The sequence below is a fragment of the Trichosurus vulpecula genome, chromosome X, assembly GCF_011100635.1.
Source record: "Trichosurus vulpecula isolate mTriVul1 chromosome X, mTriVul1.pri, whole genome shotgun sequence".
In the NCBI taxonomy this organism is placed as follows: Eukaryota; Metazoa; Chordata; class Mammalia; order Diprotodontia; family Phalangeridae; genus Trichosurus; species Trichosurus vulpecula.
This window is the reverse complement of record NC_050582.1, coordinates 25,937,648-25,963,915: the sequence shown is the minus strand read 5'-3', so window position 1 is coordinate 25,963,915 and position 26,268 is coordinate 25,937,648. Positions and strand designations below refer to the sequence as shown.

General features: G+C 40.8%; 1 protein-coding gene across 1 annotated transcript; it reads left to right on the top strand.

Moving 5' to 3' along the window:
• The first annotated feature begins 15,775 nt into the window (after nucleotides 1-15,775).
• LOC118832809 (F-actin-capping protein subunit alpha-2-like) lies at nucleotides 15,776-16,636 on the top strand. Its single transcript, XM_036740168.1, has one exon. It carries the CDS (start codon nucleotides 15,776-15,778, stop codon nucleotides 16,634-16,636), a length of 861 nt encoding a protein of 286 aa, XP_036596063.1.
• Nucleotides 16,637-26,268: the final 9,632 nt, after the last annotated feature.

Genomic DNA, 26,268 nt, shown 5'->3' with positions numbered 1-26,268 from the left:
GTTATGTCCGGGGCTCCCATTTGCCCTACCCAAAGTACTCAGCTCATTTTGACAGTTCATACATTAATGAATCATGATATACATTGACTTCTCAAGTCCTCACTGGGAAAATGTAAAAAAAAAAAAAATCTTCAGCCTATTCTAATGACATTCAAAACCAATATTAAAAGCATGAGGGTAACTGACAATATAATGTTTAAAATGACAAGAAAAATTTTTTAACCAGTATCCTTCCCCCTCAACCCGCATCATCCCACATTGTGGCATGGAAATGGCCTTGACTTCTCACAGACTAAGTCAGCTGAGCCTGGCTGTGGCCCATCAAAACAAGCAGGAAAGTGTTCAATGACAGGCCAAAGAAGGGCTCCTGTATGGCCCATCTTAGGGCAGGCCTAGTTTCATCAGAGAGAGACTCCAGTCATGGGGTATGAATTCTTTTGTCATGAAACCTGTATACTAAATTATCAGTGTACTGCAATCTGTGTTGGTACCATACCAATGGACCATTGAAGTATTAAAAAAAAAATTACATAGGCATGGTACTTAAAAGTTTAAAAGTTCATTCCTCAGAACAATTATGTGAAGTAAAAGTATTATGAAGCTCATTTTATAGCTGAGAATAGGCTCTAAAAGTGACTTGCCAAGGTGGTCAACACATATAGTATACTGAAACCTATTGTGAACCTGACTCTCAGGTATATTTGTGATTTAATGTTCTAAGTTGGGATTAGTAGGACCATAGCTAAAGTGGGATGTTCTTCAGCCTCAACAGGAAATGAATTGGCTAAAAACTGGCCCTCGGCAGCCCCATTCCCTATCATATAGCTTCACATGAAGGATCTACCACATCCGTCAATTTTATGGTTGTCAATAACACTTCAGGCCACTAAGTTTGAAGATGACAATGGCTGTGCCAAGAATATCACAAACTATTATTTCATTGTAGCAAAAAATCTACAGAGCTGAGGTAACCAAACCGGCAGTAGTTGATATCCAGAGAAAAACTACATTAGACATTATATGATGAGCCAGCTGGCTTCCTAGCCCAGAAATAAATACAGTAACTATTTTACATGACGAAGTTTCTGGCCAAGTAAAATCACTTGAAAGGAAAAGATTATATTGCCACCACTAAAGTGTTTTAGTTTAGAAAATATATCTATTTCGTGAAGGCACCACTTAATCAGACTTAGTGTTTGAAGGGACCTCAAAGGTCATTTTATTTTTACAGAGGCCCATGGAACTTAATTGACTTGCCCCACATCACAGAGACATAATTAGAACTCAGTTTCTGTGACTCCAGAGTCAGTACACTTTTCCCTCTACCACACTGCCTCCTCAGGCTCTTTGATATAATAAGCCCGTGCTGGAGCTCTTGCTATGAAACCCTCAGTTCAAATCCTACCTCTAGTATATATTGGCTGTATGGCCTTGAACAATTCACTTAACTTCTTTAAGCTTCAATTTTCTCATGCATAAAATTGTTGATGACAATGGTTGTGCCAGGAATACCAATCTAGCATTCTGTTGTAGCCAAAAAGTCAGCAAAGCAGAATTAGATCAAATGAGATCATGTATATAATGCACTTTGCAAACTTAAAAACACTATGTAAACTTCACTTATTGCCAGAAATTTAATGCCCTTCAATACTGAACTGTTCGATAGCTCTACTTAAAATTCCCACTGGTTTCACAAATGTCTTTTATAGTCCTTCATGAAAAGAAATATTTTGTTGAAAATGCCTCTGTGTGTATGTGTGGGTGTGGGTGTGTGTACATGTGTGCAGTGCCATGTGCCTTCACGCATTGGTGATCAAGAAATTTTCCTTAAAGAATTCAACATGATGGGCTTAGAGGGTATATTTGGGACTTGAGAATTTCTTCTCATAGTTATGCATGTTGTTGAGAGGACTAAAGACATCTTCTAATTAAGTCTCGGTGATAGAAACTATCCCCAAGATGAATTGGTTGGCTCAGACTCTTGGGAGGATGGACTCTTGTGGAAGGAGCCTCTTTGTCTTGGCCTATTCAATAAAATTGATAGATCACTTTCCTATTGTCGCCTCTTCCCTTCTGCATTTTTTGGGAGATATCCTGACCAAGCAATAGTTTTGGGTGGCAGGGAGGTCTCACACCTCAAGAGCTCTGTTAATGGCTGCCTTGTGGATGAGGCACATGACACAGGCAGACATGCTTGCCCATGTGGCCTGAGAAGAGAGTTCCTGGAAAATGTCATTCTGAATACCAGTATAATGGGAGTCTGGTGCATGAACAGATTCCGTCAGCTTTGTAAGATGGTATCTCTATGTGGAGAACACTAGGGAGAAAGTTGATGACTAGAGCATGTATGGATAGTCTTGTGACTGGTTCTGGTTGGCCTACCACATGGTTGGGAGGGGCCTGTTTCCACTGGTTGCCTTCCCCCTGTTGATTATCTCCAATTTATCCTGTATACATCTTCTTTGTACAGAACTGTTTGTACATTGTCTCCCCCATTAGACTGTAAGCTCCTTAAGAGCAGACCTTAAGAGCATGCCTTGCCTTTCTTTGTATCCCCAGCACTTAGTCCAGTGCCTGCCACATAGTAGACACTTAACAAAAGCTAGTTGACTGATTGACTAGTTGTACAACCTTATCTATTAGTGTCTTCAGAAGGGCCGAAGTCAACTCTGACTGTCTCTCATTGCCTCAGCATTCTTGGAGGAGCTTGGAGGAGTTTTCCTGGTCCCTGCTTTGTCACAGGCCTCCCCTATGTCCTGGGGACATGGAACTTGCCATCTAGCCAACAATTCTTTTCCTCTACATGCTGCCTCAGGATTTCCATGGTCTTTTGGGTCCTGGGCCCTTGGCACCACTTACACAGAAATCTCTAGGAAGTTGTGAATATAAAGGGATACTTTTGAACCTTTTCAATGTCTTTGTCTTAAAAATCAAAGATTTCTTAAATAAACATAGAATATGCTACTTTACATATGCTCCCAAAAAAGGAAAAGGGAAAGGGAAGGGAAGTTTCAACAGCCAAGGGCCTGAGCCACAGGCTGGGTGTTATAGCCCACCCAGCATCAAGGCCTCAAAGAGCACAGAGGCCAGCAGCAATGTCACCTTTGAATAAGAACTTGGTAGGAGCAATGTTATGAAGACCTAATCCTTCCCCAGATACTGAGGTGATATAGGGAATATTACGCCCCATGGTGTTGGGGGGAGGTGTTTATACGCTTGTTTTCCCTATAGTTCTCAAGTTAATATCCCTTTGTAAAGTCAAACTGATGTTAAATGGAACTTGAATACTAATTACTGGGCCCCTAAAATGAGGTGAATATAGCCAATGGAGGCTTAAACTGATAGCAAAGAAAAAAGATTCCACACAAACTCATCAGAATACCTGAGAACCCTGAGGGCAAGACATAAGAAACCTGACCTTAGAGAATGGGGTAAGGGCATACATGTTACACCAGCTTTCTAATTGGGAGGAGGATTCCTGAGTTGTGCTAGTCTCAAAAGTTGCCTCATAGGGAACCCCAAATTCAAGAATTTGGAGATCTTGCCTTCTTGTCAGCTAGTCAGTCAATAGACATTAAGCCAGACATGGTGCTATGTGCAAATAAGCTATATACAGGATAAATTAGAAATAATCAACTGAGGGAAGGAATAGCAAGGAGGCCGATGTTATTAGATTGAATAGTACATGAGAGGGCATAAGGTATAAGACTGGAAAGGTAGTAGGAGCCATGTTATGAAGGACATTAAATGACAAACAGGATTTTATATTTGATCCTAAAGATGATAGGGAGTCACTGGAGGGATTGACATGTTCAGACTTGCATTTTAGGAAGATCACTTTGGTAGCTGAGTAGAGGATAGATTGGAGTGGGAAGAGACTTGAAGCAGGGAGACCAACCATCAGGCTATTCTAATAGTTCAGGCACGAGATGATCCAAGGGTCTGCACCGCAGTGGTGGCAGGACCCGACGAAAAAAGGGAGCATATGTGAAAGACATTATGAAAGAAAAAATTGACAGGCCTTGGCAACAGATTGGATGGAGGCAGGGTGAAAGATAATAAGGAGTTGAGGATGCCATCTGTATTTCGAGTCTGGCTGACTGGAAGGATGGAGATACCCTCAACAGTAATGAAGAATAAGTTTAGTTTTGGACATTTTGAATTTAATTAAGATGTCTATATCCAGCTCAAGATGTCAAATAGGCAGTTATAGATGTAAGACTGGAAGTCAATAGAGGTGAGGGCTGGATAAGTAAATTGGAGAAGCGTCAGCATAAAGATGATCATTACATCCCTGAATGCTGCTTCAATCGTCAAGTGAAATACTATAGAGGGAGAAGAAAAGAGGGCCCAGAACAGAGCCCTGTGGGACCTCCAGGGTTAGCAGGCATGACCCAGATGGAGATCCAGCAGAGGAGACTGAGAAGGAATGGTCTGATAGGTAGGAGAGGACAGCGTCATGAGAACCTAGAGAGAAGAGAGTTAGCAGTGCCAAAAGCTGCAGAGAGGTCAAGGAGGATGAGGACTGAGGAAAAGCCATTAGATTTGACAATTAATAGATCACTAGTAACTGTGGAGAGAACAATTTCAATTTAATGGTGAGGTCAGAAGGCAGACGGTAGAGAGTTAAGGAGGTGAGAGGAAAGGAAGTGGATTATTATAGATGTCCTTCTGGAAGAGTTCAACCAAAAAAGGGAGGAGAGACACGGGATGATAGCTAGCTTGGCTAGATGAGTCAAATGGGGCTTTTTAAGGATGAGGGAGACCTAGGCATGTTTGTAAGCAGTGGAGAAGCAGCCCCACTATGGTAGTTTGGGGAAGTTTGCAGAGAGATAAAAAGGTTTGAAAAAGCCACTGTGGTGAGTGGGTTACTGAATCAATTAAGGAGGTGTAAAAGTATTGTCTTGCTGAAGTAAAGGCCCAGTAAGAGACTACACAACATAAGTTTGTAGTAGATTCGGTCAGCACAGTTTCATGATTTTCTCCAGTTTAGTTTAGCAGTAGGTAAGTAGAAGTGAAGGCAGTGGATAGTGGAAATAATCCAGGGCTGAGGCTTGGTAAGGCAAGATAGGATAAGGGGGTTATTCAGGAGAAGAGGACAGTGTAGAGTCGAACTGCTTCACCACAGGAAGGGAGGAGGGTGTAACCAATGCAGGGTGATGATCTGGGAAAGAATGAAGGGGTCGAGGTATTGGTGGTTACAATGAGGACAAACAAAAGAGTTTGAGACTGCAAGGCAGAGAGAGAGTTGGAATGACAGGTTTGTGATTAGATGAGGAAATTTCAGAGTCCATTAACATGGAAGTAAAGCACTTGTGGGTGGTGGCAAGATCAAGCATGACCATCTAATTCTGCACAGAGCTGAGGTGGAGTGGAGGAGTAGGCCATAGGAAATGTGCAAGTTGGGGAAACGGGAGGTAAAGGTGTTTGAGAGTCCCCTGGAATGAGGCCAGGAATTGGAGAGAAGGCAAAGATTTGTGAACTAGGCACTGACATCATTAAGAAGGGAAGTCCAGAGTTTTGATTGGGTGGTAGCTGTGCACTGGGTGAGCCTCAAAAGAGGAAAAGTTACTGAGTGGTAGAGGGAGAGGGACTGCTTGGAAGTGGCAATAGAGAACAAAGAGGATACTGACTCCCCAACATCAACCAGTGAGTCCAGTGAATGAGTACAAATGCAGCCCGTGCTGGAAAGCATGGCCAGCTAGGCTATGTCATCTGGAAGGAGCCAGGTCTCAATGAGAGCCAGAAGATGCAAGGAGTGGGAAAGCAAAAGATGTAAAATGAAAGCAAGTTTCCTTGCTCCTCCAGCGCACACATTTCAGAGAGCACAATGGAAAGGGCCGATATGGAGAGGGAGGTGTAGATTGAGAGAGATGGGAATAAGGGAAAGCCAATGGAAGATGGAGAACGGGGCTTATATAATGACAACCAGGGCTTCAAGATCACTGGAACAAGGAGAGTATGATTGGACTGGAGTTGGTTAATCATTGATGAAAGAGATCAGGAGAGCTTTTAACAACCATAACAACTCATTTGGGGTTCGGCCTCAGGGTGGTATCTTCTGAGGCTAATAGGCAGCTCAAGTGAGGTGACTGTAGGAAGCCCATGAAACAACATTTCTTTCCTTTCCCTGCAGGCAGGCCAGGTCAGGAGATAGACAGAGGGAGCAGGAAGGAATGGCATCTCTCTGTCCTCTGAAAGCAGAAAAGTTCCCTGCAAACAAGAAGTCAACTCAAGGGACCAGGACCCAGTAAAATTGCATGAGAACATGGAAACTTCTTGAGCAGAGCAACTTTCATGATAGAAGAGGGGCACACATATGACCTGGGTGCTGGGACGAACTGCTGGGTGCAAAGCACTCAAGATACTGTATTGGCAACCAAAAATGGGCTCCTTAGCACTTAGTCAACAAGTGCCCTTGACTAGTTTGGCTTTTTCCCCTGAACTGAATGCTGTTTGTATCTTGGACTGGAGTAAGCTTGTCGGCCCCTTCACCTTGCTTCCCTTGCTTAAGCTGATGGAAAGAACCTGTGCTTTCCCGGTCAACCCCTTCACCTTGCTTAAGCAGATTGAAAGAACCTGTGCTTTCCCCGGCGTACCTTACACCCCCGCAGAAGCTGGATGGTTAAAAGCAGCTCCCGTTGGAGCCAGAGGCTGCCACAGCCACAGCCACAGCTGAAGCAGGAGCTGCCAGTAGCAGAGCTGACCTACAGGAGGAAGCTGAACAAAGACTTCAGGCCAGTGGGTAATCTTTTTACCATAGAGGGGGAAGCATGATTTTGCTTTACGCAATCATGCTTCTCTGTAGCCTCCTGGTTACTCTTTCAAGGCGTACTTATTGGGCCTGGAAGCTTTTGATCAATATATCAAAATGGGGTTGCTGGTTCATGGGTTGGTTACTGTGGAGCCTAAATATATGTTTTGATTCTTCTACCTTCTACTTTGAGAGTTTCTTATATCCGGCGGTTCCGAACCTTTCAGACATGTTTATGATCCTCTTTGAGATTATAAACTCTGCCCTCCTATTACAGATACAGATGATCAAGAAACCTGGACTTTGCACTCTGCTGCTACAGTAGGTAAGTTATTGCAGACTTATAATGCCAGACTGAGGAGTTTTGTAATCTTAGAGGCAAAGTTACTGCTTGTTTTTTGAACAGAGAAATAATATGATCCGCTGTGTGAACATTAGGAGGGTTATTCTGACAGTTGTTTAAAGGGTGTTTTGGAGATGGAAGAGACTGGGAACAGGAAGACCAGTAAAGACGAAATTACAATAATCCAGGCAAGAGATGATGAGGGCCTGAAATGGTTGGAGCTATGTGAGTAGAGAGAGGAAAGATGTGAGAAATGTTATAGAAGTATAATTGACAGGACATAGCAAATGTTTGCAGGCATGAGAGTGGCAGGGAGTGAAGGAGAGGGAAGAGTCAAAGATGATACTTAGGTTTTGAACTTAGGTAATTGAGAATGTAGTGATGCCATCAAGAGAAACAGAAGAGTTTGGAGAAGGGGTAGATTTTTTTTTTTTGCTTTTTGGCAGGGCAATTGGGGTTAAGTGACTTGCCCAAGGTCACACAGCTAGTACATGTGTCAAGTGTCTGAGGCCAGATTTGAGCTCAGGTCCTCCTGACTCCAGGGCCGGTGCTCTACTCACTGCGCCACCTAGCTGCCCCCAAGGTAGATTTTTTAAAATATTTTGTTGTTTTTAAATATTTTATTTTTTCTAATTACATGTAAAAACATTTTTTAACTTTCATTTTTAAAAATTTGAGCTCCAAATTCTCTTCTTCCCTTCTCTCCCCTCTCATGGAAAAGGCAAGCAATTTGATAGAGGTTTTATATGTGCGGTCATAGAAAACATATTTCCATATTAGTCATGTTGTGAAAGAAAACACAGACCAAAAAATAACACAAAAAATAAAGCAAAAAAATTATATGCTTCAATCTGCATTCAGACTCCTCCAGTTCTTTCTCTGGAGGTGGATCGTATTTGTCATTATAAGTCCTTTGGAATTGTCTTGGATCTTTGTTTTGCTGAGAATAGCTAAGCCATTTACAGCTGATCATCGTACAATATTGCTGTTACTGTATATAATGTTCTCCTGCTTCTGCTCACTTCCCCAATTGATAGGCATCCTCTCAATTTCCAGTTCTTTACCACCACAAAAAGAGTAGCTATAAATATTTTTGTACATGGAGGTCCTTTTCCTTTTTATCTCTTTGGGATAGAGCTCTAGTAACAGTATTGCTGGGTCAAAGGGCATGCATAGTTTTATAGCCTTTTAGGCATAATTCCAAATTACTTTCCAGAATTGTTGGATCAGTTCACAATTCCACCAAGAGTACATTAGTGTCCCAATTTTTCCCATTTCCAAAGGGGTGGATTTAGAGGGAAAGGTAATCCATTCAGTTTTGCACATATTGAGTTTGAGGTACCAGAAGGACATCCAGGTGAAGATGCTTAGCAAGGAGTTAAACGATGGAGGGCTGACATTCAAAGGTAAGATTAGGGTTTTATGTATAGATTTGCCCAAGGTGGCATAGAGAGTAAATAGTCCTCTGGTTCCATTATACCATATGAAGATTTTAAGAAGAGTAGCAGTTCCACATATATGGACCATGTAAACTAAGGTGGTATGTCAAAGGGGAGACATAATTTGTTGTTGTTGAGTCATGCCTGACTTTTCATGACCCCATTTGGGGTTTTCTTGGCAAAGGTACTAAAGTGTTTTGCTATTTCCTTCTTCAGTTCATTTTACAGATGAGGAACTGAGGCAGACAGGGTTAAGTGACTTGCCCAGGGTCACAAGGCTAGTAAGTGTCTGAGGCTGGATTCAAACTCATGAAGATGAGTCTTCTGATTCCAGGCCCAGCACCCTATCCACTGTGCCACCTAGTGGCCCTGTAGAGATAACAGCTGCTAACTTATTAGGATGCCGAGGTGAACAACAGGACGGGAACAAAAACAATTTAGTAAAACTTTTTCACTTTCATTTTCATTTGATTTTCATTTCCTTACTTTCTATGCCTCTCTTTCTCTTCCTCTCTTTTGCTCAATTTGTTTCTCCCCCTCTTCCTCTTTCCCTCTTATGTCCTCTCTTTTTTTCCTCTTAACTAGCCCCAAGGAAAAAACTTTGACATTTCTCAGTATGTTTATATTTATTAAGGACTGATTGATTGAATAAAGGTTTATGTCCGCTGTCATTAATTGTAAAAGCATGTGGGCTGAATGTTTTATGTTACTCTAATAAAAACCAAATTAATTTGCTTTTTACTCGTATGCCACCTCTGATTCATTTTTATCTCCAGCGGGGGTCAGTGTCCTCAGTAGGAAAAACATTTTTTAAAAGCTTCTATTCCCTTAGATGCTTTATCTTTTCCTTAGATGAACTCAGTCTTTTAAGGATTCACGGCCCCATTTTCTCCAAGAGGCTGTGCTGTACTTTCTTTATAAATCAACACCCACTAAGCATCTGCTTAGTTTATTTAGCTTAAACAGCACCCTCAATACCTAAAAGAAGTTTTCATTTTAGGAATAAGTGTAACATGGTTGACTCTGGTCTCACTCCTCACTGCCAGGCCTTTTAAAGTTCCAGGGTACCCTGAGGAGTTTGGGGTATCTGTCTTCTCTGCCATTGGCTTAGCCAGCCCCTACCAACTGTGTCTCTCCCATTTTAGGGACCCGGTGACTAGTACCCCATTTCCATTTAACTACTTAACATTTTTTTAAGATGTAAAAGCTCATTTACAAAGAGCTATTTTACTTCACAGAAGAACAAACATAGCAATATTTCTCCCAACACTTTGGAAGCACAATTTCTCCTATAGCACCTTGGTTGGGGAGATAGGGAGGATGGATTAGGCTCATCATTTAATTGAGTTCCTACGTAAAACATCGGTCCCCACCAAATTCATATCCAAAGCCACTGAAGCAAGCCTCCTCGAGGCATTGATGCTGGGCTAGCTGTGACACCTAGCTTGGATTTCTATACTCCTAAATTCCCAGAGCTTGAGCTCTTGACCCATAAGGGAGACTTCTCCAAGCCACTTAACATCTTTAAGCCTCAGTTTCGTCATCTCAAATGAAGAAATCGGACTTGCTAGCTTCTAATGTCCCTTCCAGCTATGACCCTAGAATGCCTTATTTTCTTTCCACAGAGGTCATCATAATTATTTGTCTGCTTCTGTCCACCCCCTCCCAAATTATAAGATCCTTCACAGCATGGTTGAGTATATCTTTGTAGAGGCAGTGTAATATAATCTTTTCTCCTCTCTGGGCCTCAGGTTCCTCAAAGGTGAAATGAAGGGTTGGACTAGATGATCTAAGGTCCTTTCAAACTCTAAGTCCTGTATGTACAGTGCCTTACACATAGTCTTAAATGTTTGCTTTATGAATGAAAGAATAAGTTGTCATTCTCCACTAAAATGCATTCTAGAAACAGAAAGCGTACTATAACAAATGTTCTAGAACAGATAGTCAGACAGTAGAAATGAAATTTGTATTGTCTGGTTAATTACATTAGTAGCAGGGGGAGCTCAGGATTTACTGCTCTGTGTGAGCTTCAGATATTATAGCAACAGTGATGGATCATTAAAGAGCTTTCCTTCCTTTACATTCTGTTCTTTTTGGGACTATAAAAATAACCTGCCTAATGAAGCAATTCTGAGTATTGAAGTCAATCCTGACTCACATGTCCAAACGCAGATTTCAGATGTTTTGGCTTACAATGCACAGGACAATTTTTCAATTCATGCAAGAATAGCTACAATAATAGCAGCTAGGTGGCGCTGCAGTGGATAGAGTACTGGGCCTGGAGCCAGGAAGACATCTTCCTGAGTTCAAATCAGACCTTAGATACTTACTAGCCTTGTGACCCTGGGCAAGTGACTTAACCCTGTTTGCCTCAGTTTCCTCATCTGTAAAATGAACTGGAGAAGGACATGGCAAACCACTCCAGTATTTCTGCCAAGAAAAACCTAAATGGGGTCATGAAGAGTCAGATACAACTGAAAAATGACTGAACAACAAAACCTACCTATAACAAATTGGAGGGAGAGGTAGATCTAACAGTTATAAAACACAGTTGGGTCCAAGGGGCTGGGGCATTGTACTCTTTCTCCCTCTCCAAAAAGGAGCCCTTCTCAGCTCTGGACATGGTCCAGACCAGGCTCAATAACTGGTCACCTAGAAAAGAGGTCAAACTCCTTTTCTCACATTCTTTGGCTCATTATACCCTTTTCCCAACCCCCCACCCCGAGAAGATTAACTTAAAATTTAGTTTTAGTTCAAGTCTAGGGTACCCCCAAAGGGAATTGTTGAAAGATATTAACTGTATAATATTAATCAGGAATGGGACAGCTATTTATTTCCTACACATTAAAGAAATGTTTAACACACGTAAGACCTAGAAGCACATATTTATGAAAAGACTTAAAAGAGGATACAATAATATAACTGTTGTTATATTCTCCTAGGACAGGGGTGGGGAACCTGTGGCCTTAAGGCCACATGTGGCCTTCTAGGTCCTTGGGTGTAGCCTTCTTTGACTGAGTCCAAGTTTTACAGAACAAAACCTTTTCTTAAGGGGATTTGTTCCGTAAAGTTTGTATTCAGTCAAAGGACCAAACTTGAGGACCTAAAGGGCCGCATGTGGCCTGGAGGCCTCAGGTTCCCCACTTTTGTCCTAGGAGGTTGAGACTTAAACATCAGAACATAAAGCAGTTTGTGAGACTTCTGAACAGGGGTTTTACATTTCACCTTGTGTCACTACTATCTCCATAAATTGAAATCCATGTATTTAGTTCAAGTGAAGCCAGGATTTGGGCTCACCTGCTGGCCAGTTGTCATCTTCTCCAAGAGCTCTTGAATAGTTGCCAGGAGCTTCCCCAAAGGGAAGCCAGCACCAACTGAGGATCCAGGATCTCCAACCTCTTGATTTCTCAGGGTTGCCTTCAAGATTGGACAATGTTCAGTTGCCTGTACTCAGGAAAGGAAACACAGAAAAAGTAGCCAGGGATCCAAGGCCCAGACTCAGGTCATCTAGCTGTATGTCTACTCTAGCTGCCATGTGGGAGCAATAGTCATTTCTCTGCCTTTCCTCCCAACCCTTTCAGAGATAAACTCCAGTAGATCTGACATGACCTGTAGCTGGGAAGAGAAGAACAATTAAAAGCTCTTCTTAACCCAGGGCTTAGCAAGAGGATTGCTCCATCAGCCCCAAAGCCCCCAGTCCTTTAGAATGAGTCATACAGGGCCACTGAAAGCATCTAGGAGCTTTATCATGCTCAAAATGCCTAAGCCCTGAGCTAGCACAGGAAGCAGACAGGGCAGTTCTGTGCATACCCTGTTATGCAGAGATAGAGGACTTGCATTTCTAGAGTACATACTCATATTAACCATAATGAAGTAGAGGTTGATAATGTACATGAATGACTATGCAACCTATACTTAAACTTTATCAGCTATGCAGGGGATGCGTAGTCATTCATGTACGTTATCAACTTCTACTTCAAAAGAAACTCTATCTTTCATAGCTCAAGCAATTAAATAATAAGGAACCTATTCATTAAGATATAATTCATTCATCCCCAATCACTCAGGGCTACTCCTAGAGTCCTGAGAGAGAATGTAGCTGAGCTCAGTGCACTGACCCATTAGGGAAATTGGGAATTTGTTATGCTCTTCCTTATATTATGCTTATCTGTGTACAAGTTGATTACCACTACCCTCCAACACAAACACTCAATTTTTTCCCCCATTAGAATATGTTATCTGAGGTAAGGGGCTGTATTATTTTTGTTATTCTCGTGGAAGGAACCCCAACATACCTAGTAGGTTCAGTAGTTGAATATAATAACAGTGACTTTGATCATCAGAAAAGGGTCAAATTGTATTTAGTAGCCTATGTTTATCCAGTTCTTTTGTAGTTTTGTTGAGTGGAGTCCCTGAAATTTTTGAGGGGATATAGGCTAGCAATGTGACAGGCAGAATTTGACAAATGTTAAAAGGAATTTTTAACCTTAAGTCAAATAGTTGACATAGGCCAAGAACTTTGAGCAATAGAGTCAGTCAAAAGATGAAAATTAATCTTAACCAGAGGGCTTTTGCTTGCTGCTTGGTGAAGTGTGGTTGCCTAAGTTTCTATGTTGTGCCCTGGGGCTGTGTTATTAAAAGAGTAGTAACCAGCCTCTGAGCTCAAGCATATGAATAGTGAAGACCAGCAGACGTTAACAGAGAGCAGCTCCACAAACATGGCCGTTGTAGATCAGTTGACGTGATCAGTGCAGATGCCTAGCAGAGACATGATGCTTCATCAGAGAATAGAGACATAGTACCCAGCAAGAAGTAGAGACTAGAGCACAACATCACTAGAGAATATCAATAGTTCTACAGCATCAGTGATATAAACTGCCCCGGCCACACACGGACTTCTGTATGTGAACTCCTTATATGTACCTAGGTCACATGTGTCACCTGTAAATATCTCTTCATACATGTTTCACGTGTGTTTGTCCCATCATTCATATCTTCTGGTCCTAAGTATTCTCTACACATGTGCATTCCTCCTTCCTATACTGGTAGGTATATTAATCTGTGTATATGTGAATCCTCACTTCATTTTACTATGCTGTTCGATTAAATGCCTTTTGCTTTGAGCCATGTCTTAAAGATCAGTGGGGGCTTGTAAGTTACGAGTGGGCGCTGACCTGCAGCATGCCTCAAGCTTGGGGTAGTTTTCTGAGGGCTGACGTGTGATGGACACCTCAGGCACTGTGCTTGCCTCCCTAGTGCCTACCATGGTGCCTTGTGCATGGTAGATACTTTAGTAAGGGTCAAGTGGAATCCTGGCTCTGAAACTTTACTTACCAGGTATATAACCATAGACAAATTACTCTATCTCTATAATCCCAAGTATCCTCATCTATAAAATGGGGATAATAATGCTTACACTACCCATTTCACTGTTATTGTGAGGAAAATGCTTTGGAAACTAGAAAGCGTTATAGAAATCGGAGGTATTGTTGTTCCAGCATTGACCCTCATTTTCATTAGAACTTGCTAGTTTGCATAAGAGTGAATAGCACAAAAATGATACATGAAACAGAAGAGCAGGGAAGAATACCACACCTCTAGAGAGAAAGAGCTGAGCAGGGGACTCATTCACAACTACTCTTAAGCAACAAATGCAACAAAATAATACCTCAGTTTTTCTAGCTATCAAATAAAAGCAGGGAATATGACAGTACGTTTTAGGTGCACCGAAAAACATTACACAGGTACAACTTACTATCGTAACACCTCTCCTATCTGGAACTCGGTTTTTTGGGAACATAGCTGAAAACTGGGACATGAGCATCAATGACCATTCAACAACCAAAATAACTATTAGACATGGCAAGTATTTAAGCTCATGCATTTTATATATAGTAGAACTCCACTCAGAACCTGTCTCCTGTAGTTTTATATTCAATTTTAACCAGTTAAGATTCACTGACTTGTAAGGTCACTGAGGGGAGGAACCTTGCTATCTTTTTCATCCTTGTATCCCTTACAGTGTTTCAGAGACTTTCTTGCACAATGAATGTTTGTGGGATAAATGAAGGAAGCTAGGTTATCTGGTTTTCAAGCTCATAGCAAGTTAAAAGCAACAAATTGGGAAAGGGAGACTACTACAGCATTCTGGTCCTGCAGTGCTTCATACTGCTAATATGAGTAAGGAGTGACATCTGATAGACTGACAGTGAGAGAAGAGATGAAAAAATATTACAAATCTGACACTAACATGAATTTGAAAAGCCCAGTATTTCAGGGGCATTTAATGTAGGTGCAAAGGACCTAGTATACATAAGTAGGCCTTGATATCACTGTAGAATATCTCAACAATGACCCTGAACATCAGGAAAAAGTTAAATTGTGTTCAGTATTCTATGTTTTAGAAGTCAGGGGCATGCTTTTAGAAAAAGTTTCATCGTTGGGTGGAGCCAAGATGGCGGAGTAAAGGCAGAGAATCATATAAGCTCTCCCAAATCCTCCCCAAACAACTTTGAAATAATGCCATGAAATGAATTTCGGAGTGGCAGAACCAACAAAAGGATGGGGTGAAACAATTTTCCAGCCAAAGACAACTTAGAAGTTTAGCAGTAAAAGGTCTGTCTTCCTGAGGTGAGAGTGGAGTACAGTCCAGCACAGGCTACACCTCAGCAAGTCAGAAGCAGGTGTTGGGGTGGGGGTGAGGGCATTGACTGAATAGGCAGCAGTGGCTTCAGCCCGCAGATGGTCAAAGGGAGATTATAGGAGACCCTTTCCTGGCACTGGGTGCAGGGCATTGCTGCATTGCCCATATGCAGTTCTAAGTCACAGTCCCAGGGCAAGGAGGGGCACTAGTATGTTAGAGCATGCAGCCACAGAGGAGTGGGGACTCTGGTCATAGTTCCAGGGTGGAAAAGAGTGCTTGTGATCACTCACAAACCAGAGCACAGGCCATGAACAGTGACCACACCTCCCTTTAGATCATATCACCTTGGAAGAACTGGAAACTTACAGACTCCCAGAACTAGCTCTAAAAACAGTGGCACAAAAACCTGAAGCTTGGGACAGTGCCCGCTCCACCTCAGAAGCAGAGCCCAACTTTAATATAAAGTTAAAAGTCAAGAAAGTAGCTAGAAAATGAGCAAAAGAAATGCCCCTTGTAGGGGCGTGTGGTGCCAGGGACCATACAGGAAGAGGGAAGTCAGGTGGTCACTGCCGCTGCCGCTTGTCACCAGAAGAAAGATGGTGGATCTGGAGGAGCAGTTGCTGGATGAGGAAAAGGTGTGCATAGCAGCAAAATTTATCATCCATGCCCCTCCAGGAGAATTTAATGAGGTATTTAATGATGTTCGGTTACTGCTTAATAATGATAATCTTCTCAGGGAAGGGGCAGCTCATGCATTTGCACAGTATAACTTGGACCAGTTTACTCCAGTAAAAATTGAAGGTTATGAAGAACAGGTATTAATAACAGAACATGGTGATTTAGGAAATGGAAAATTTCTGGATCCCCAAAATAGGGTCTCTTTCAAATTTGATCATTTAAGAAAGGAAGCTACTGACCCCAGGTCCTACAAAGGTGAAAATGCCATTGAATCTTGGAGACATTCAGTGGAAACTGCCATAAGAGCCTACGTAAAGGAACATTACCCTAATGGGGTCTGCACAGTTTATGGTAAAACTATAGATGGACAGCAAACTATTATTGCATGCATGGAAAGTTCTCGGTTTCAAGCAAAAATCTTTTGGAATGGTTGTTGGAGATCAGAGTGGAAGTTTACAATTACTCCTTTTACCATGCAGGTGGTTGGTATCTTGAAAATTCAGATTCACTATTATGAAAATGGTAATGTTCAACTAGTGAGCCATAAAGACATACAAGAATCTCTAACTGTGTCTAATGAAATCCAAACAGCAAAAGAATTTATAAAGCTTGTAGAAGTGGCAGAAAATGAATATCAGACTGCCATCAGTGAGAATTATCAGACTATGTTGGACACTACTTTCAAAGCCTTACGTCGACAGTTGCCAATTACATGCGCTAAGATTGACTGGAATAAGATCCTTAGTTACAAAATTGCAAAAGAGATGCAGAATGCTTAAGATGAACATTGCGTGACTACATCATTTTAGTGTCTATGTATAAAAATAAAAATATTACAAAAGTATTCAAAAGTGTCAAGTTGCCCATTTTAGCATGGGCTTTTGCCATTGAAAATCCCTGTAGTTAAGTAGTTTGGTTAGAGCACAAGGCTTAGCTAATCAATCTTTGTTTTTCAATTTTTTATTTCCTTATGTTCAGAGAGGGTTGCAAATCACATTAGATAAGAAATACTTTCTTGGGGGCAGAGCCAAGATGGCAGCTGGAAAACAGGGAATCACTTATTCTCCCCCAAATCCCTCCAAACACCTGTAAAAATGGCTCTGAACAAATTCTAGAGCTCTAGAACCCATGAAATATCAGAGGGAAACCAGTCTCCAGCTCAAGACGGCCTGAATGGCTGCTGGGAAGGGTCTATCACACTGTGCTGGGAGCAGAGCGCAGCCCAGCTTGGGCTGGGCCAGGACAGACCAGACCGGGAGTCGGGCAGAGCAGTCCTTAGGGCCATGAATCACTGAGCTGTGGCAGTTACCAGACTTCTCAACCCACAAATGCCAAAGACAATGGAGCAGGTCGGTGGGAAAATTGCCAGATTTGGGTGACAGAAGTGCATGGTCGGGCCCCAGCCCCCACGGCAGCAGCAGCAAGAAGCTCCTATAGCTGCTTCCAGAGCTCCAGTGGCAGCTGCTTACAGCCCCAGGCCCACACAGTGGGAGGAATCAAGCGGCAGATTAGAGCGGGAGTGCAGGGATTGCTTTGCTGGAGCAGAGGCAGGGTTCTCTTGCTTTGGATCTGGCTCTCGGTCCTGGTTGGCAGTTCTTGGGGTAGGAAGAGTGCTGGTGTGGCAGAGGTTGTGGTGACTGGAGTAGAAGTACCTCTGAAAACAGCAGCGCAAGGCCCTTAAAGCTTGGGACAAAGTACTCTCCGCTTGGAAGGCACTCATACCCTGACCAAAAGCTCAAGGGTCAAGTAGTTTGCTGGGAACATGAGCAGGCAGCAAAAAAGGACTCAGACTCAAACTATAGAATCTCTTTTTGGTGACAAAGAAGATCAAAACATACAGCTAGAAAAAGTCAACAAAGTCAAAGAGCCTACATCAAAAGCCTCCAAGAAAAATATGAATTGGTCTCAGGCCATGGAAGAGCTCGAAAACGATTTGGAAAATCAAGTAAGGGAAGCAGAGGAAAAATTGGGAAGAGAAATGAGAGTGATGCAGAAAAAATCATGAAAAACAAGTCAATGACTTGCTAAAGGAGACCCAAAAAATACTGAAGAAAATAACACCTTAAAAAATAGACTAACTCAAATGGCAAAAGAGCTCCAAAAAGCCAATGAGGAGAAGAATGCCTTAAAAGCAGAATTAACCAAATGGAAAAGGAGGTCCAAGAGACCACTGAAGAAAATACCACCTTAAAAATTAGATTGGAGCAAGTGGAAGCTAATGACTTCATGAGAAATCAAGAAATTATAAAACAGAACCAAAGGAATGAAAAAATGGAAGACAATGTGAAATATCTCATTGGAAAAATCACTGACCTGGAGAATAGATCCAGGAGAGATAATTTTAAAATTATTGGACTAGCTGAAAGCCATGATTTAAAAAAAGAGCCTAGATATTGTCTTTCAGAAATTATCAAGGAAAACTGCCCTGATATTCTAGAACCAGAGGGTAAAATAGAAATTGAAAGAATTCATCAATAACCTCTCAAAAAAGATCCCAAAAAGAAAACTTCTAGGAATATTGTCACCAAATTCCAGAGTTCCCAGGTCAAAGAGAAAATATTGCAAGCAGCCAGAAAGAAACAATTTGAGTATTGTGGAAACACAATCAGGATAACACAGAATCTAGCAGCTTCTACATTAAGGGATTGAAGAGCTTGGAATATGATATTCCAGAGGTCAAAGGAGCTAGGATTAAAACCAAGAATCACCTACCCAGCAAAACTGAGTATAATACTCCAAGGCAAAATATGGATTTTAAGTAAAATAGAGGACTTTCTAGCTTTCTCAATGAAAAGACCAGAGCCGAATAGAAAATTTGACTTTCAAATACAAGAATCAAGAGAAGCATGAAAAGGTAAACAGGAAAGAGAAATCATAAGGGACTTACTAAAGTTGAACTGTTTTGTTTACATTCCTACATGGAAAGATGATATTTGCAACTCATGAGACCTTTCTCAGTATTAGGGTAGTTGAAGGGAATATACATATATATAGGCAGAGGGCACAGGGTGAATTGAATATGAAGGGATGATATCTTTAAAAAAATTTAGGGGTGAGAGAGGAATATATTGGGAGAAGGAGAAAGGGAGAGATAGAATGGGGTAAATTATCTCACATAAAAGTGGCAAGAAAAAGCAGGTCTATTGGAAGAGAAGAGGGGGCAGGTGAAAGGGAATGAGTGAATCTTGCTCTCATCGGATTTGACTTAAGGAGGGAATAACATACACACTCAATTGGGTACCTTACCCCATAGGAAAGTAGGGGGGAGGGGTATAAGAGAGGGGGGATGATAGAAGGGAGGGAAGATTGGGGAGGAGGTAATCAAAAGCAAACACTTTTGAAAAGCAACAGGGTCAAGGGAGAAAATTGAATAAAGGGGGACAGGATAGGATGGAGGGAAACATAGTCTTTCACAACATGACTATTATGGAAGTGTTTTGCATAATGATATATGTATGGCCTATGTTGAATTGCTTGCCCTCTCAAGGAGGGTGGGGGGGGGGAAGAAGGGGAAGAATTTGGAGCTCAAAGTTCTAAAAACAAATGCTCAGAAATTCTTTCTTACACTGAAGAGAAGTGACGCCTCTAGTTTTTGGTCAAGAAAAAATTAAAGTGTATGAAAACTATATTTCCTTGATATAACCCTTTAATTGATGTCTTTTATAAAGTGGATAACTTTTTTGAAATTTGCCAGATTCTTTTTAATGGGATCCTTAATGGCCATTTCTAGTTTAAGGTGGTTGATGGATTTAGCTATATATGCTGTGAAGAAATTGTCTACCTTGCCCCCTTTCCTCTTCCCTTTATGTAAAATTGAGTTTAGAGGGAAAGTATTTTCCATATTAATTACATTTAAACCTTTCAAGATAGTTATTTAGCTAGCTTAGCGTTTAACTAAACTTCTTTTAAACAAGGCCAAGATCTAATGCTATTTTGAGATTTTGAAATTAAACAAAAATACTTACTTCAGAATTGTATTTAATGCCTTCTTTCCTTTGACTGTTAGTCAGTGGAGCCTGGATTCTATCTGCCCTCAAGTTATATTTTATCACACAGCCACAAATGTATTATAACAAGGCAGATTGTAATATATATATAACCCTGTACTTCTGACCATGTTTTGGTTTTTTCTCTTGGATTGAAATGTACTAAAATTCAATGTGACATTAAAATGAAAATTTTCCTAAAAAGAAGAAGAAGAAGAAGAACCTGACCATAGCAAGCTACTATAGTGACAGGAAAGGTCAAAACACAACTCAGAAGAAGACAACAAAATCAAAACATCTGCATCCAAAGCCTCAAAGAAAAATGTGAATTGGTCTCAGGCCCCAAAAGAATTCCTGGAAGAGCTCAAAAAGGAGTTTAAAAATCAAATAAGAGAGGTAGAGAAAATGGGGAAAAGAAATGAGAGTAATATAAAAAAAATCATGAAAAAGAGTCAACAGCTTGGTAAAGAAGGCATAAAAATACTGAAGAAAATAACACCTTAAAAACCAGAATAGGCCAAATGGTAAAAAGAGGCCAAAAATCCACTGAAGAGAAAAATGCCTTAAAAAGCAGGATTGGCCAAATGGAGAAATATATAGAAAAAAAGGAAATAATTCCTTAAAAATTAGAATTGGACAATTGGAAGATAATGACTCTATAAGACATCAAGAAACAATCAAACAAAATTGAAAGAATGAAAAAATAGAAAAAAATGTGAAATATCTCATTGGAAAAACAACTGATCTGGAAAATAGATTGAGGATAGATAATTTAGGAATTATTGGACTACTTGAAAGACATGATCAAAAAAAGAGCCTAGACATCATCTTTCAAGATATTATCAAGGATATCCTAGAACCAGAGGGTAAAACAGAAATCGAAAGACTCCACCAATCACCTCCTGAAAGAGATCCCAAAATGAAAACTCCTAGAATTATTACAGCCAAATTCCAGAGCTCCCAGGTCAAGGAGAATATATTGCAAGCAGCCAGAAGGAAACAATTCAAATATCATGGTCCCGTAGTCAGGATAATACAAGATTTATCAACTTCTACATTACAGGATCAGAAGTTTTGGATAATATCCAGAAGGCAAAGGAGCTAGGATTACAACCAAGAATATCCTACCAAGCAAAACTGAGTATAATCCTTCGGGGGAAAAATGGATATTCAGTGAAATAGAGGACTTTCAAGCATTCTTGATGAAAAGATCAGAGCTGAATAGAAAATCTGACTTTCAAATATAAGACTCAAGAGAAGCATAAAAAGGTAAACAGGAAAAAGAAATCATAAGGGATTCAATAAAGTCAAATTGTTTACATTCCTACATGGGAAGATGATACTTGGAACTCCTAAGAACTTTATCGCTATTAGGGCAGTTAGACATAGACATAGAGGGCATGGGTGTGAGTTGACTACAATGAGATGATACATAAAAAAAATTAAATTATGGGGTGAGAACTAGTGATGCACTGGAAGAATGGGAAAGGGAGAGGTAGAATGGGGTAAATTATTTCATATAAAAGAGGTATCGGGGCAGCTAGGTGGCACAGTGAGTAGAGCACCGGCCCTGGAGTCAGGAGTACCTGAGTTCAAATCCAGCCTCAGACACTTGACACATTTACTAGCTGTGTGACCTTGGGCAAGTCACTTAACCCCAATTGCCCTGCCTTCCCCCCTGCAAAAAAAAAGACATATGAAAGAGCTTATATAGTGGAGGGGAAGTTGGGGTGGGATGGCAAATAACACTTGAGTCTTACTCTCATCAGAATTGGCCCAAAGAGGGAATAATATATACAGTCATAGCTCTCTTACCCTACAGAGAAGTAGGAAAGGAGGGAGCTGATAGAATGGAGGATGAATTGGGGGATGTGGTAGTCAGAAACAAAACACTTTTGAGGAGGGACAGGGTGAAAAGAGAAATAGAGAAACATAAACAGGGAAAAGATAGGATGGAAGTAAATACACAGTTAGTAAACTTAACTGTGGGAAAATTTTTACAGCAAGTTTCTCTGATAAAGGCCTCATTTCTCAAATATATAGAGAACTGAGTCAAATTTATAAGAATAGAAGTTATTAGCAAATTGATAAATGGTCAAAGGATATGAATAGGCAGTTTTCAGATGAAGAAATTAAAGCTATCTATAGTCATATGAAAAAATGCTCTAAATCACTATTGATTAGAGAAATGCACATTAAAACAACTCTGAAGTACCACATTGCACCTATCAGATTGGCTAATATGACAGAAAAAGGAAAATGACAAATGTTGAAAGGGATGTGGGAAAATAGGGACACTAATGCATTGTTGGTGGAGTTGTAAACTGATTTGGACTATGCCCAAAGGACTATAAAACCATACTTACCCTTTGATCCAGCAATACCACTACTAGGTCTGTATCTCAAAGAGATTTTTTTAAAAAAGGAAAGGACCTCAATGTGAAAAAAAATATTTATAGCAGATCTTTCAGTGGTGGCAAAGAATTGGAAAATGAGGGGATACCCATCAATTGGGAAATAGTTGAATAAATTGTGGTATATGAATGTAATGTAATAATATTGGGCTATAAGAAATTATGAGCAAGATGGCTTCAGAAAAACTTGGAAAGACTTACATGAACTGTTGCAAAGTGAAGTGAGCAGAACCAGGAGATTACTGTACACAGTAACAATACTATATGATGATCAACTGTGAATAAGTTAGTTGTTCTCAGCAATACAATGATCTAAGACAGTTCTGAAGAACTCATGATAAAAAATGCTATCTGCTTCCAGAGAGAGAGCTGACAGAGTCTGAATAAAGACTGAAGCATACATTTTTTTTTACTTTTTTCATTTTTCTTGGTTTTTTTTGGTCTGTGTTTTCTTTTGCAATGTGGCTAGTATGGAAATAAGTTTTGCATGACTGCATATGTGTATTCTATATCAAATTGCTGGCCTTCTCAAGGTAGGGAGGGATGGGAGGGAGAGAAGTTGGAACTCAAAAAACTTTTAAATGGATATTAAAAAAACTTTTAAAAAATCTTTACATATAATTGAGAAAAAGAAAAAAAGCTTCATCCAGAATAGTTTTTTTAATACTCCTTAATTTTAACACCTAATAATTACTTCCATTTTATAGCACTTTAATGATTACAAAGAGGCAGAAGCAGCTAGATGACAGTGGACAGAGAGCACTGAGCCTGAAGGCAGGAAGAACTAGGCTCAGATAAAGCCTCAGACACTAGCTGTGTGACTCTAGACAAGTCATTTAACTTGTGTTTGCCTCCATTTCTTGAGCTGTAAAATGAGGATAATAGTAGCACCTACCTTGCAGGAGGTGAGGATGAAGCGAGGTAATATTTGTGAAGCTCTTAGCACAACACCTGGCACATAGTAGACGCTACGTACTTATTCCCCACCTCCACCCCCCACTACAAAGCACTTTCTCCACGACAGTCTTATGAAAATTATTAGTCTTATTTTAAAGAGTAGAATCTGAGGGTTAGAGAGGTTAAGTGACTTAAACAGATAAACTCTCAATTATCTGGAAAACTTGGTCATCTGGAGTGATTTGTTCCCCAATAATTCCAGTTACTATAGTAGTTTTCCCAGTTGTAAGCATTAGTTCCTCTTTCTCTTCTGAAGAAGTTGTCCACAGCTTCCTGTCCTTTTGCCTTCTAAAGGTCTTGGAAAGTACTCCGAGTACTACGTAATTTCAGGTTTCGGGCAAGTAAAAGCAGTGTTTACCTGTCTATTTTCATACAAGTGAAACCAGATGAGAGAGAATGACTTTTCATCTATTCAAGACAACAACTGTATACACCATTGGGAAGGATGGTCCTGTTTGTTTGGAAAAGGTATCCTGTATTATATATGTAAAGGACCAAAACTCCTAGTAAAATCCCAAGACCCCTGAATTTCAGAGTCAGAAGGGAGTTTAGAAACATGTAGTCCAACTCTCAACTGAATAGGAACCTCCTTTAAAAGAAGTGGTTGTCCAGTCTTTATCCAAAGCCTTTCAGTGATGAGAGACTCACTGTCCACCAAGGCAGACCAATTCCATTTTTGAATAGCTCTGGTGGGAAGTTTGTCCTTGTGTGAAACATTAATCTGCTTCTCTGTAACGTCTCTTCTTTGCTAATATTTCTGTCTTCTAGAGCCAAGCAGATCTTGTCTCTTCCACATGAAAGTCTTTTAAATACTCAAAGATAGCTATCATGTCTCTCCAGCCCCACAAGTTTTCTCTTTCTTCAGGCTAAAAATCTCTTAGAAATGAAACTGCACATGGTCTAGTCAAAGAAACTTACCTGGTGTGACTCAGGACTGGGAACAGGATGTTGTGTTTTGTTTTCCCTTGAGGGCAAAGGCCTAGTAAATTCACTTATTATCCAATAATCAAGAACCCACTCAAGGGTTACAGGTTCCTTTTGTCTTTTTTTTTTAATGGCTAGATTACATTGGCTTACTCTGTCTAAGCCATGCCTACTAGAGAAAAGAAAGTGAGATAAGGGCTTTTTGATTCAGAGGACACAAGAGTTAGGCTGTTCTGAATGCAGCAAACTTTTCTGTGGCCTGGAGGGAGGAAATATTGTTTAGACTTGCTGGATTTGAATTTACCAGGAAACCCTGATCTTTAGTTCAGGGAAACTTGCCTATGTCCATGAAAAGCAAATCTAAGGAATCAGTACGTGTCTCTGTTGTGACTGAGCTGAAGGTTTCTTAGGTTAAATGTGACTAAAAATAATAGCTCACATATCCAAATCTCAGAGCAGTTATTGCTCCAAGTATCCCCGTATTACAGGGAAACTCAAGCACCCCCCCAAATTAAGCTGTAACAGCTGGGTGCAGTCTCCAGCTCACCAAGTGAGTCCCCCAGAGGCGTTTGCCCCAAGTTCAAGGTACTCTTTGTGTCTTTGTCTACTAAAGTCAGATGTAGGGAACACATATGGAAAGAACCACAACACATGAAATGTGTACAGCTAGGGAACATGTGTGGAGAGCCACATACAGAGGTAACACATTTGGCCAGGGCATACACTTGAACACACACAAATATAAAGGATGTAGGTCAGGGTGTACACCTGAAAGAGATCACATGGTTGGACCACATGTGGGCAGAGAAGGAATTCATTCTTCCTGGCACATGTGTGGAGGGATATGCATGTAGAGAACACACATACAGGGGTAATTCAGGCCTTCACTGCAGGGCTGCTGATTGATTCTGGTGATGTCACTGTGCTGCTTTTGCTGAGCCCACTCCCCACTGTTTCTGTCAGATGCTGCTCTGTAGGACATGGATGCACAGTCCTGTCAGACACTTCTCTAGGTGTGTAGCCCCCACTGGATGGTAATGCAGGGGAGTAGAAATGGTCTCTCTGGGCACATGGCTGTGGAGCTTCTCTCTACCTTCAGCTTCTGGCTTGGGTTGAAGTCCTTGGATACAGGGTTATCTCTTCCTCAAGACAGAAGTGGACTTTGCCATATTCTTTCAGTTCTTTGGAGTGGCCTGTCTGTTCCTTTCTAGAGTCTTGACTAAAAAGTCTTTCAATCTATAGCAGGAGAGATTCTTTGCCAGGGGAACCAAGCTGACAAGTGCACTAGAATAGAGTGCAGGATTCTCTCAGCCCCCAATGACTTTAGACTTCATCTTTCCTTTAGATTGAACTTCCTGGTTATTGGACTTGGGTCTCCCTGTGTGACTTCACTCTAGCTTATGGTGAGCATTGTGTATACGCCTCTCAGTTGTAATCAATGAAGGCTAAACTACATCTGGTCATCATCCATGTGTGGGTCACTCAGCAAACAACTCTGAAGTGCCAGTTCCCCAATACTTTAATCTAAACCCCTTCTGCTGTTCCATATAGTTGAGGGGGCAGGAGAAAGGCACAGAAAAAACTAAACTCAGGAAACAAGGCTATTATCTCCTTTACTTGTATAGCTAAAGTTCTGGCCTTTCATATACATATAGAACCTGACCAAGCATAAGGGTTTGAGCTCACTCTTACAAAGTACATTGCCTGATGTCTACATCACTATCCTCCTGGTGAGAAGATGATAGCAGGAGAGGATATAGAGGAGCTCAGATTCCTTGAGCCTGAAGTAAGGAAGAACAAGTTCAAATACAGCCTTAGACACTTACATGTGACTCTGGGCAAGTCTCTTTTTAACCTCTGTTTGCCTCAGTTTCCTCAACTGTAAAATGGGGATAATGACCTCACCTACCTTGCAGGGTTGTGAAGATCAAATGAGGTAATGTTTATAAGGCTCTTAGCACAATGTCTGACACCTAGTCGGTGCTATATAAATGCCTATTCCCTTCTCTTTCCTAGCAACTATAAAGGAGAAGAGAAGATAGAATAAAATATTCCAAAAGGCAAAAGATGGAGGTCTTCAACCAAGAGTAACCCAGTAAAATTTAATATAATCCTACAAGAAAAAAAATT

What these genes read in the sequence shown, in the direction of transcription:
- LOC118832809 (XM_036740168.1), top strand. Translation starts at nt 15,776, where the DNA reads ATGGTGGATCTGGAGGAGCAGTTGCTGGATGAGGAAAAGGTGTGCATA.